Here is a 12,304-nt window from a genome sequence, read left to right on the forward strand (position 1 = left end):
AACAAGTTTCATTTTCCCCATATTGCAAAACGAGTATCATCATATATGAATTATTTTGCTGTGTTGGTATTCGTCATAACGGCTCTCAAAGGGAAACGACGATGACAAAAACGAGTTTGTCACTTCTGACGTCAACGAGGCGCGTGCCACACCGTGCCGTCAGGTCAGCCTGACACGGCACAAAGTCATTCTGGCATATCGTGCAGCTATTTCAGCTCCAAACAGCAAAGACGCGGTTTGCACTGTTTGGGGATAAATGGTATGGCGTTATGGCAACATGACAAACCTTGTTAAAAAAAATAAAAATTGTATCTGAGGCATTTCTAACCAGTTGCTGGTGGAAGACGGGGCAGGCACTATGCTGGTACAATGCGGTGCTTTAAGCAAACACGCTTGCTGTTGGTGAAACTCACTTCCTGATTGGTTACCTGCCCATGAACAAGCCGGTTGTTGCCAGTACATAAAAAGCAAAGTAGTTTGCGTCTTGTCATGTCTAATTGGGTTACTTTTGAAAGTGTTTTCAGGGAGCGTCCCATGATGTAATTTCTTTAAAAAAAAAAAAAATCTATGGTGGCTTGTTTAAAGATTGGACTGTAACAAAGATGTCCGCTCTATCGCAGCATTACGTCCTGGCGTTCGGCGGCATCATCGCCATCCCGCTCATCCTGGCCGAGCCGCTCTGCATCGGCGACAACAACGTAGCCAAAAGCCAGCTCATCTGCACCATCTTCTTCGTGTCCGGACTCAGCACGTTACTTCAGACGAGTATCGGAATCAGGTAAAAATTTGATGAGATGAAATGACTGACGAGGTGCATTTTATTTAGCCAATATTTTAGAATTAAAAAATCAGCCACAAGTTTTTAAGCAGCCATTTTGACAAAATTCCAGCATTCGTACAAAGTAATTCACCTGGAGTCAGCACAAATCTGAAGCAGGTGTGAGAGTTAACAGATGGACGACACAAACGCCTATGATTTCCTCCCGCTCGCTGTTTTGCTTTTCAATGCGTCTACATGAGACACTAAATGCAAATTTGGCCTTTCAAAAAACACAAACAAAAAAAAAAAAAAACGCTTATTTCGAGCCTTTCATACAGAACAAACACACACCTCTTCTACTTCATGCCCCGACAAATTTTGCAAGCCGCCATAAATAAAATGTTCAATGTGTACGCTGCTTAGTGCGTATAGCTCACTCTTGTGTATATCGAACTCCCGGAGCTATTAAGCGCAACCGCGGGGGAGTGAGGAGTTGACGGCGATGATGCATCCATCTTTATGAGTACGCCACTCCCTCCCACACAATTGAGTTGTACGTGCTCCGCGCTAAAAAACCTGAACAAATAATGGAGGCTTTTGTCTGAGGTGCCAGCCCACGCAGGTCGCGAAAAGCCAAAAACGCAACATGAACGCAGATGCCGGCAAACATTTGGTCATCTAATCTTTATTTGCTTTGCATCCTTTTCATGTTTGCCATGGGCTCCAAGACAAATGGCCTGTACCGAGGTCAAGGAGGCAACATTGGTACAGTGAACGGGCATAGTAATCCATTTCTCAGGATTAAAAAAATAAAAAAAAAATAAAAAATATTGCGGTTTTCTATTTCTGCACAGTTTGAAGCACACGCGGAAATGGCTGAAAAAGAACCTGAAGTCTTTTTTTTTTACCCAACACGAGTCATAGTAAAATGCGAGTTGGCTGGCGACCAGTCCAGGGTGCACACCTGAATCCAGCTCACCGGCGACCCTCACGAGGATATGATGTACAAGACGAACTATATTCTGGCATTGCGATCATTTCCGATGTGTTTCTGGTGTCTAATAAAAGTCATCGTCTTTGGCGCGCAGGCTGCCAATCCTTCAGGGCGGAACTTTTAGCTTCATCACTCCCACCCTGGCCATCCTAGCGCTTCCCAAGTGGCAATGTCCTGCCCCGCAAGAGCCTGCCATGTTGTCTGCGCACAACGGCACCAGCCCGTTGCAGATGGCGGAAAGTGGCGACGAAGTGTGGATGTCGAGAATGCGCGAGGTAAGTTCCGACATGGTCACAGTCATGAATCGACATGACGCACCCGGAACACAAACATGGACTCGCACAACATTGTGGAGCAACCTCGTTGGGTGATTTTGTTGCTAGGTGTCGTTTGCGTTACTTAGCATTGGAGCGCAAACATGTTAATTCATCAAAATCGGAGTGAACGGGGTCGTAATTGGGTAATTGCGGTCAATCATGTCACAATCGAAGTTAATTGGATCACAATTGTGGTAAATTTGGGTCCATCCTACCCTAATCAGAGGGAACTGTAGCAAAATCGATTGCAATTGGTAATTGGAATGAAAGCAACTCACGTTATTGAGGTGAATTGTAGGTAATGAGTGAATTTTAAAGTGATCAGAGTGAATGATATCGAAATCGTATCGCAATCGAGGCAAATTAACTTGTGAAATCATAACAGCAGATGACAGCATCAGAGGCCGCCGTCGGTGGTCTGAAATTTTAAATGCAGCTCAGAAAGTAACGAGCAAGCCTGAAACCAGACAGAATATTCACGACAAACCCGATTTCCCGCTGTGCGGTGCATTCAAAGGGTTTTGGGGGTCATAACGTGAATGATTGACTGTCTGCCTGCGGAATTCATCTGTCATTTGTAAAAAGCACATGAGGCATTTTTGCAGCCATCAATCTCATCTCTCTGCGCACAGTATTGCAAAACAAATCCTCACGGGAGCGACCATGAGTCAAGTGGTCAGTGCAGAGCTCTAATTATCACATTATTCAAATGTATTCTGTTGTGTGTGAACATTCTAATTCTGCAGGATGCATGTGATATGTTACATCTACAAAAATCAAACAAACAAAAATGACATTTTGATACATCATCAGAATTGTGAATCACATTATAACTGGAGTCAAACGTATTTGATCATAACTGCAGTCATAAATAAATTGTAGTTGGACAAAATCATATAATTGTAATTGTAGTGAATCGTGGAATCGCTGAAGAGAATCGTTTCACGAGAGAAAATTGCGTAATAATTGAAGACAATTGGATGGGAATTTGAGAAAATCGTATCGTAGATGGTCTGAATCGTGTTGTAATTTGAGTGGGGCTTGACCGAAACATAAGGCGGGCGAGAAAATAATTTATAAATATATTTAAGAATAGCCAATAAAATGCTAAAGGAACGTAACTGGGGCCACTAGATTTCTGACAAGCTATAGCAGCCATCCCTGATTGAAATGTATATTTGGAGTCAATCATATATCCAAATTGGCATAATCGGAATTGGAATTAATTGTCAATGTAGTAAATTGTATCATTTTAAGAGAATCGTATAATAACGGGAGTGAATTATATTGTAAAGTTGTGACTCATATACATCGATATAATTCGAGGCAATCATAGCGCATCAAAATTTAATCGAGTATCATCATTTGCAAATACGTACTGAAACATCGCACAACTCACTGCAGACAAAAGTGGCTGACGTGGCTCATTTCCTCCCTCACTTGGCAGATCCAAGGCGCCATCTTGGTGTCGTCGCTGGTCCAGATCATGCTGGGCTTCACCGGCCTGGTGGGCTTTGTGCTCCGATACATCGGACCGTTGGCTATCGCGCCCACCATCAACCTCATCGGTCTGTCACTGTTCACGGAGGCCGGCAAGAAGTCAGGCGGCCACTGGGGGATCGCTGCTCTGTGAGTCTGCACACATAATAACTGATGATGGAAAACAATGCGACCGTGAGGACTACAATGTGCCCGGCTTTTAGTTTCAGTTTTATCTTGGGAAAAATTCAGCCCCTGAAGCCAGTTTCACTTGACAATATAATCACAACAACAAGTGACTTCAAAATTTTCAAGCATGGAGTCTCCCTGTTTATTTTTCTGGTGGGTGTGTCCTCTGGGTGTGCTTACAATAATGTCGCTGTCAAAACACCGTCCTGCATATCAAGCGGTTATTTACCTGCCTTGAGGCAAAGCAGTCCATTAGTTGCCACTCTTCCTGTGAAATGAGACAATATTGGGTCGAGTGAAGCAGGTGAAACCTCATTCTCTGTGTATAAGGGGTCTTTCTATTTTGACATAAATGACCCGGTACTTCTTTTAACTGTCTTTCAAGACACGATCTTCCTAATACAAAATTTGGACATGAAGGTTAAAAAAAACACTCAGTTGTGACCACCCCCACAACAGACATAAATGGCCAGATTCCAAATGTTAACACCAAGAATTGAATATGTTTTGGTATAAAAGCTGAGTCCAGTTACCTTAATTCAACCGGAGTGGATGACCGTGACCTGACTTTAGTCGCAACTTTGCCAACGACAAATGTGGCGGCCATCTGTGTCCAAGTCGTCTGTTCTCAGACGCAGCAAAACACATCAAGGATGCGTTGTAGTCTCAACTTTTACAACAGCACATTGCATTACCATCAGCAGCCCCCCTGTTCGAGGTGGCGACCTTGAACAGGGCCTTGGGTCTGCTTTTGGTAAAGGCGCTGTGTCCGTCTGTGGAGCAGATGAAAGCGTTATGCTACCATGGCAAGGGCGATACATCTTCATCGTTGCACCGCAGTGTGTTTTGAGGTTTTTTTTTTTTTTTCTCATCAGTCTTTAGTGCTGAAAAGCTTGCCTTTAAGTGGGATTTTTCAGTACAAGTGGTTTTGGCACACAGGTCTGGAGGTTACAGCTGAAGACGCTAAACATAAGCGCTTTTATTCACTAAACTTGGCTCCCAGCTTAAACGAAAAAACATCTGCGTTCGCACTGAGGGCCACGTTTGAGGGAGTCTCCTGTTGATGTACCGTATGTTTTATCAACGACAATTTAGTCTTCAATGGCGCAAACGTTGCACCTAAATGTTTTTAAAAGTCACAGACAAATTTTCAATGAGCCTAATAGATGCAGTTTGGTAAACATTGAGGACAATTTTAACCAACCTAAAGCATGTAACGATATGGGCTCTGTTGTATGGCGTCGTCACCTGACCAACTAGTCTAAGTGACAGTTTTTCGGTAATTTAGAGCGGTGGTCCCCAACCACCGGGCCGCGGACTGGTAGCCACTTTGGATCGGGTCACGCCAGGCGAAAGGAAAAAAAAAAAAACCTCGCAGTACTGATGGCTTATTTATTATTCGAAAAATGTTGAATTTTGGGGTTCTCTCCGTTCCATCGGACTCTTGACGCATGTCAAGATGCTAATTACATGAATATTAAACCCACAAGCTAGCAAAATGAGTACAAAAAATGTGCAAAGTCCGCTCTACACAAAAGAGAAAAGAGCAAAGATAATAATTAACCTTCGCGGGCCGCATAAAATTAAGTCTTGGGCCGCATCTGGCCCCCGGGCCGCGAGTTTGACACCCGAACAGGAGAATTGAACCTTTCTTTCTTTATGTGTGTTGCTCGCCAACGGTCGAGCTACCGGTTAGAAAATTGCACTTGTTTGTTTACATTCCAAATCGGCTTCGACCTCACGAGTGATGTGAGGCACGTTGAAATCGCGAGATTACAATTTCAGCGACAGCGATGATCCTGGCGTCCTCATTCTGCTTATTGCAGACCTCAGTCATTCTCTCATCTACTTCACACAACATGTAAAATTAAACTCTCCACTTCCTCGATGCTAAATGACAAATCGTTTAGAGTCCTCAATGAACCGAATTTGAGTTTTTGGAAACACTGAAGACAATTTACAGCGTTCACGTCACTTCACTTTTTGTTATCATCAAAGACATTTTTTTCCCCCACCCATTTTTATTTATGATTTGTTCATGTTCACACAGTCCAGGTGTACGTAGGAATTCTTATACTTGATTTAGGTCATTGTGCGGTGGAGAGAAAAATTAATCTTGAGCATTGATGCTTGACAGTTCGCACCGATGTTTTGAACAATTCCTTGACTTCAACAAAGTTGATTCTTGTCTTTAAAAAATAATTAGAGATGCAGGTTGTAGAGATGAGGATGTTATGAGCTTGTTTTTCTGTCTCATCACGAGGAATTATGGCAGCATTATGCCCGCCACACATGGTCGGCATTAACTTGGCGCACTCCTTGTCTTTCATAAAACGTTTTGCACAAGTTAAATCGTCATTGAGCAGGAAAAATGTTGCCGCTTGAATAATGGCAGCCCCCTTTCTTTTATGAATGACTGACTCACATAATTCAAGCTTGGCCTGCTGTTGCACTCCCCGGCCAACGAGGGAGCTTTGCGTCTGTCTTCAAGCATGTAAAGGTACATTTTTTAAATTTTTTTTTTGCATCCGCATGCAACACATTCCCATGAATACGTTTCCACCGGAGCGCGAGGACGGCTGCGGAGCTGCGCTTCAACATCTGCAGATGTGCTGCTTGCCACAGCATTCATTTCACATCGCAAGAAAGTGTAACAACGTTTTTCCCCACGGGAAGCAATGACTATAATTTAATTTCATTCTATGACAGGGAAAATGTGTAATCTTTTAACATTTTTCAAATGCTTGTTAAGTGAAAAATGAGAAAAGTGCTGTGAACAATCCTGCTAAATTGGAATTATTTAAAAAAAAAAAGGGACAGTACCGTATATAAAATTAGGCTTTAAATTGTAAAAAGATATTTCTGCCTTTAAACGCTGTCGGCTGTCAATCAAATATCACGACATTTCGCATTTTTCTCATGCCTACATGTTTGAGCTGCAAAAAAATATCCATTTACAACTTGAGGCGCTAGCCACCAGCTAGCTCGCAAGCTAACCGGAGCCCCCTCTAGGCTGATGGACGGTCGGCGTGCTTGTCCGTGGCGTCAACGCCTCACTTGGTGATGTGCCGGTTTCAACTGATTCCGGTTGCCTGAATAACGCAAAGTATGCAACATTTGAAGCTTTAAAAAAAATAACACCTGCATCGAGGAAAGAAGACGGTAAGCGTAGTTAGCTAGCTAACTGCACGCTGTCAAGTTTGGCTGATGAATAACAAATGAAGGCGCACGAGTTCTTATCCAATTGGGGAGGGACACCCATTTTAGCCACGCCCACAAAAAAAGCTGTGAAAATGAAGCCAAGTTTTGTGTTTACAGTTTCAAGACAGGGTTAGGGTTTTACATCAGATTTCAGTTTCAACCTTGGGCTAAATGGCAGAGTAAGAAGAGTAAGTGTTTGGAATTAGACGTTCAAGAGAGTTAGATTTTTATAAAAGGTTAGAGTTTTATTTTTGGCAATAGGAACACGTGACAATAAAATGAATTTGTGGTCACTGCTGTTGGCGTACAAAAACTATTTTTTTACTTTTATTTTATTCAACAATATGTTTTGTTATGTTTTTTACAATGAGTTTTTATCGTGAGCTTTTTATATTGCCCTCCTCGCCGCAAAATCGAGAGAAATATCAATCTGTGATGTTCATATCATGACGTTGGATGTTGTTACATCCCGAGTTTCGAGTCAAATTACGGCCTGAGGCCAGGTTAATGGTTTCAAATTAATCTTCCAAACCAAGATTAATGAGTTAAGATTTCAAATTAAGACTTGAAGACAAAGTTAGGGTTTCAAATTACGGTTTTAAGACAAGGTTAGGGTTTCACCTTAGCGGCTTTCAAATGAGTCTTCTGCAAAACGGGCAAGTTGGCACTCAACTGTCCCGTGTTGTGCGTCCACAGCACGGTGTGCCTCATCCTGCTCTTCTCGCAGTACCTGAGCAAAGTGGACGTGCCGCTCATTGCCTACAAGGACAAAAAGTGGAAGGTGTTCCACTACCCTCTCTTCAAGCTCTTCTCGGTGAGTCATCAGCTTCCACGCTTGAACTCCTTTGCCCTTGGCGCGCTCTCCAGTGCAAACTATTATGCTTTTATATTACTGTTGAGTAACCGCTGACACACTCGCACCTGTGATGCTGGCCCGACGCCTAAAGCATGTCAAGCGTGATTCCATGGAATGCACCTGGCCACAGCGCCTGTGTTTTCATCTTGGAAATGACATGACAAGATGAGTGCCAGAGCGTTATCTTGGAGTCACGGAAGAACCATCTGAGTCACTCCCGCTACCGGAGCTTAATGTTTGGACGTGAAAATAATCAGTGCAGATTCTGCCGGTGCGCAGTTTACGATGAAAAACAAAACGATAGAGGGCACGCTTCCAAAACGGAAAAGCGATGCTGGCGACGTTTACACGCAAAATGTAATTCATGCGGTCAGAGTTCAGATTCAAATTCTGGATTTTCATACACACTAAAAAAAAAAAAACAGCAAACGGCAAATACATACGTCAGAGCATCTTTAACCTTGACGGAAGTAACTTTTGAGGATCTCAAAAAACCTTAAATGTGACTTCCTAGCCTGATGCCTCCACGTCGTCTCCCACGTATAATCCGAAACGTACAGCAACACGTCCTCATCATGTCATCAGACCAAATCCAGGAGGTCCAAATCAAATATTCCAGGGGATTTTTTTTTCTCTTTGGGCTTCATTCCACCTGCATGTGATCGTGGCGTTCTCGTCGTCATTTCACTGATGTGGAATTTTTGCCAGGCCTTGTTCGGAATGTGCGGTGGCTGGCTGGTCTGCTTCCTGCTGACCGTCTTTGATGTGCTGCCGTCCAAGTCGGACAATTACGGCTACTCGGCGAGGACCGACATTAACCTGGATGCCGTCGCCAACTCGCCCTGGTTTCACATTCCCTACCCAGGTAACAACCGAAAACAAGCACGTTAGCATTAGCATGTTGGCTCAGACCGGACACATTGATCAATGATCAACGTAGATTTTTGGAAGTCCTTATGGACAAAAGGAAAGGAGATTTCAGATACACCCACCTCCGAGTTTCCTGTTTTGCTTTTTCGCTTCCTTTTTCTTGCTCCCGACTCGTTGTGTGTTTTGGATGAGTCGATGTCAACTCATTCTTTGACCAGCAAGTGGCGGCCAACGTAGAGGTGTCAAGTGCTGTTATTTCCTCTCGCCTTCCTTGAGCTAATTTCTACATTTGACGTGCCATTACTCAGAGTAGCACATAAGCGAAAATGCTGTTTTTTTTAAGTCCAAGCTGTTTTGTCAAAAAATGTTGATGCTATCGGGATTTTTTTTTTTTTTTTAAGAGCGTCTGCCTTTTTCACCTCTAACATGGAGTTGGCCGGTGTCCTCTCAGCAAATTAATGCATCCTGGAGGAAACGTAGAGAGGGACGAGAGCTATCAATTTTCTCCTTTTCCTTTGGGCTCGTCCTGTGAGGGGTCGCCACAGCGTGTCATCCTTTCCCATCGAGGTCTAACACCAACTGACCCCATGTCTTCCCTCGCTACATCCATCAACCTTTTATGATAGGTTCAGACTACAGAGTGACACGGGAGTGGATTGTCACTCTCGTGCCTTTCCACTCCCGCAGAAACAAATCCCGTCCCATCCCAAGATGAGAAAAAAAAAATACATCAATTCTGTCCCATTCTGTCCCCTGTTCGGAATGATTGCCAATCCCAATCTGCTCCCATTATGGAGGTCAGCGACATTAAAAATGGCTGCGCCTCTGTCCGAGTTGATTTTTTTTTTTCCCCTGCTGGATAATCCTGGTACTGTCTGCGCCAGTGAATTTTTCATCTTGCACCACCCCAATCACGCGATTAAAGGTAAAGTTGACTCCTGACCTCTAACTCAGAATTTCTTCGTTTGCCATTCGCCTGCTCCTTAGCCAATAACAAAATATGAATTTATGAGCTTGAGAATCTGTGGGTGCCGAACTCCAACAATGCGTGGGTTCATTGTGTTTTAGGTTTAAAATTTATTCATGGAGAATATTTGGCTTCAGGTGTGATTGCTTTTTTTTTTTTTAATTCCTCTTATAAATTTAATTTAGTACGTAAATTAAAATTTAAAGCGGCGTAACACTAACATGAGACTTGTGGCTTCAGATTTTGTTGCATTTTTTTCAACCACACAGAAATTCTGAGGCTTTGTTGGACAGAAGCAGATGGTATGACAAATGACACGGTTGGGGTTCATTATGATGTCATTCGGAGGGTTTTGTTTACGTTAAAAATCTGCAACGAGCCTTTTTGTCCACTTTCTTTTCATTTTGCGAATGTTTCTTTATGATTCCTGTGTGCTAAAAAATTCATATTCATGTTTTTCCAGCTATTTTTGTAATTCTGTAAAATGCCACAAGCTGCCACCAGAAACCTTTGATTGGAAAATAAAAATTAGTGTCAAGAAAGTTTTTTTGAAGTGACATAAAAGACTTAATGGTCTTAAAGAGATCTAAAGTCTTTTTTATAGCCTTTGTGGATTTTGACAAGAATTGCTCCGACACAATTAATTAATCGTGTCCAGGATGTTGTTGGCCTTGCACAGTTGAGTGCGAGTCACAACTGGATTTTCCAACCACTGAGCCACTTTTCCTTCAGAAATGGTTCACGCTGCTAAATATATCGCAGCAAGCATGAACACAAGAGCTCACGCAGCGCAACGCAATATTGAATCCTTCAAGGGACGCGTGATTCAGATGAACCTTGGCACTTATATGATAGGCATGTCAAAATGACATCAGTACTAAAATGCACCCCCTTAAAAGACACTCAAGCGATTTGAGGACTTTTTTGTGAGGAGATTTACGACGAATTGGCACGCTCCTTTTTGTAGCTCGGATTGTTATTTTTTTACTGTATCAGCTGGCTACGTCACAGCAGGGAGGCGACCGTTGTGATATTGCTTGGTTTGTCGAAATCAGCCAACGATAGCCACCAAAATCCAAATTCATATTACTACTCTTGTTCACTTATCCAAATTTTTTAATGACTTCCTTTGATTTCTGAACAAGTCCATTTGGGCCGATTCACGACGACAAGTAGCATCAAATCCTTAATCCTGAACCAATTCTTACAAACTAGCCGCCTCGTGGGTTTCTGATATTGCTCACTGTGGTCCAGGGAATTTGTGCGAATGCTGAGAAAGATAAATATCAGAGTCAACATTCATCACACAAGGTTTCAAGTTCATTGGAATTGGGCTTTGTGCAGCAGCTGCAAGTTGCAGCAATGTTTTTTTCAGTTCGAGTGAACGGTAGAAGACCAATTAAACTTTTTTTTAATTGGCCATTTTATTTTAAGCCGTTTACAAGCAAGTCTAATTTGTTGGGTGAGAAAACATTTGCGCTGTCCCTGCTTTGCTGTGACATCATCGCACTAAACATGGAAGTAGTCGAGTGTCTGGAGTAACAAGGCAAGCGTTTGACAAAATCCAGAACCAGTACACAAGGTCACACATCAGGAACTCATTCCGCCCGACACAGAGAATGTGGGAAATCTTGGACAGGCTTAATGGGAATCAAAATAAGAAACGACAATCGGACAGTCAAATATATGACAAAGTAGTTGGCAACATTTGTGCCGCATGGAACGAAGATGTCCAGATGGTTTTATAAAACATCAAATGGCCTCGTTTTGGCATGGCCAGGCCACTTTTATGTGGCAGATGTTGTTTACTGACCTCCTCTGTGGATCTTCATCATGGCTTCTTGCCACGGTAAAAGGATCGCATCTTACTTTATTCACAATCACCCAGCAAGAAGCAAGCCAGTCGGGCACCGGTTGCGTGTATCGGAGATCCGCCTTCGATACTTGTGGTGAAGGGCCTTTTGGAGGAATTTCACAGGGAGAAATCACTGTAACAGAAAACAGCAGTCCTGTTCTATTTCACACAATGGAAGCACGACCTTTCATATGAATATAATCTTGAGTCAAATCTTGAGCTGAGGCAAAAAACAACAAAAAAATCAGATACAAGTTAAAAAAAAATAAAAAATAAAATAAAAAAATCGAATCCACAAAGGATTTCTGCTGAAGCCGTAAGATGGGTAATGGGCCAGAACTAAAGAATGATTTTGTTTGTTTTGACATCAAAGGAATCAATTCCAACTGCAAGTGATTTAACACTTTAATGAGTAATAATAATAATAAATCCGATTTACAGGGTGTCAGCAGATTCATAACAGTCATGTTGTGTGGCAGGTCAAATAAACCGGTTTCAAAATGTAGAAAAAATATTTTTGACCCATTCATTCATTTTTTTTTACCACGTCCCCTCATTCAGTGCAGATGTGCGGTAGAGCCTCTGCCAGCTGACTTTGGGTCAACCATCATTCACCGTATCGTCAAATATTGATCAAAATGTCACAAACAAGGCGAAAAAATCCTAAATTGGCCTCAAATTTGTTCTTTATTCTTAAATTACATACATCAAATGTGCAGCAGCTCAAAAAATGTCTACATCACGGGTGAGCAAAGTATGGCCCGCAGGCCACATATGGCCCATTTCATTGTATAGTCAGGCACACTCAGCAATTAA

General features: G+C 42.5%; 1 protein-coding gene and 1 long non-coding RNA gene across 4 annotated transcripts in view; one reads left to right on the forward strand and one right to left on the reverse strand.

Moving 5' to 3' along the window:
- LOC148334612 (solute carrier family 23 member 1) overlaps positions 1-12,304 on the forward strand; it is a 49,665-nt gene that overhangs the window by 26,358 nt on the left and 11,003 nt on the right. For 2 of the 3 annotated variants that reach the window (XM_088298348.1, XM_088298347.1), the window contains exons 3-7: positions 621-778; positions 1,849-2,029; positions 3,519-3,700; positions 7,637-7,754; positions 8,505-8,661. In XM_088298348.1, coding sequence (XP_088154474.1) covers positions 621-778; positions 1,849-2,029; positions 3,519-3,700; positions 7,637-7,754; positions 8,505-8,661 — 796 coding nt within the window. Of the gene's footprint in view, positions 1-620; positions 779-1,398; positions 1,764-1,848; positions 2,030-3,518; positions 3,701-7,636; positions 7,755-8,504; positions 8,662-12,304 lie in introns of those variants that run through there. The other variant, XM_088298349.1, reaches the window with a different exon arrangement.
- Positions 1-12,304, reverse strand: part of LOC148334613 (uncharacterized) — a 55,181-nt gene that overhangs the window by 17,749 nt on the left and 25,128 nt on the right. The window contains exons 3-4 of the long non-coding RNA XR_015844061.1: positions 11,447-11,621; positions 3,471-3,706 (exon numbers count right to left, since the gene is read on the reverse strand). This is a non-coding gene — a long non-coding RNA (uncharacterized LOC148334613). The remainder of the gene's footprint in view (positions 1-3,470; positions 3,707-11,446; positions 11,622-12,304) is intronic.

Source organism: Idiotropiscis lumnitzeri, chromosome 6 (assembly GCF_059441095.1).
Source record: "Idiotropiscis lumnitzeri isolate Australia: NSW breed Sydney's pygmy pipehorse chromosome 6, RoL_Ilum_1.0, whole genome shotgun sequence".
In the NCBI taxonomy this organism is placed as follows: Eukaryota; Metazoa; Chordata; class Actinopteri; order Syngnathiformes; family Syngnathidae; genus Idiotropiscis; species Idiotropiscis lumnitzeri.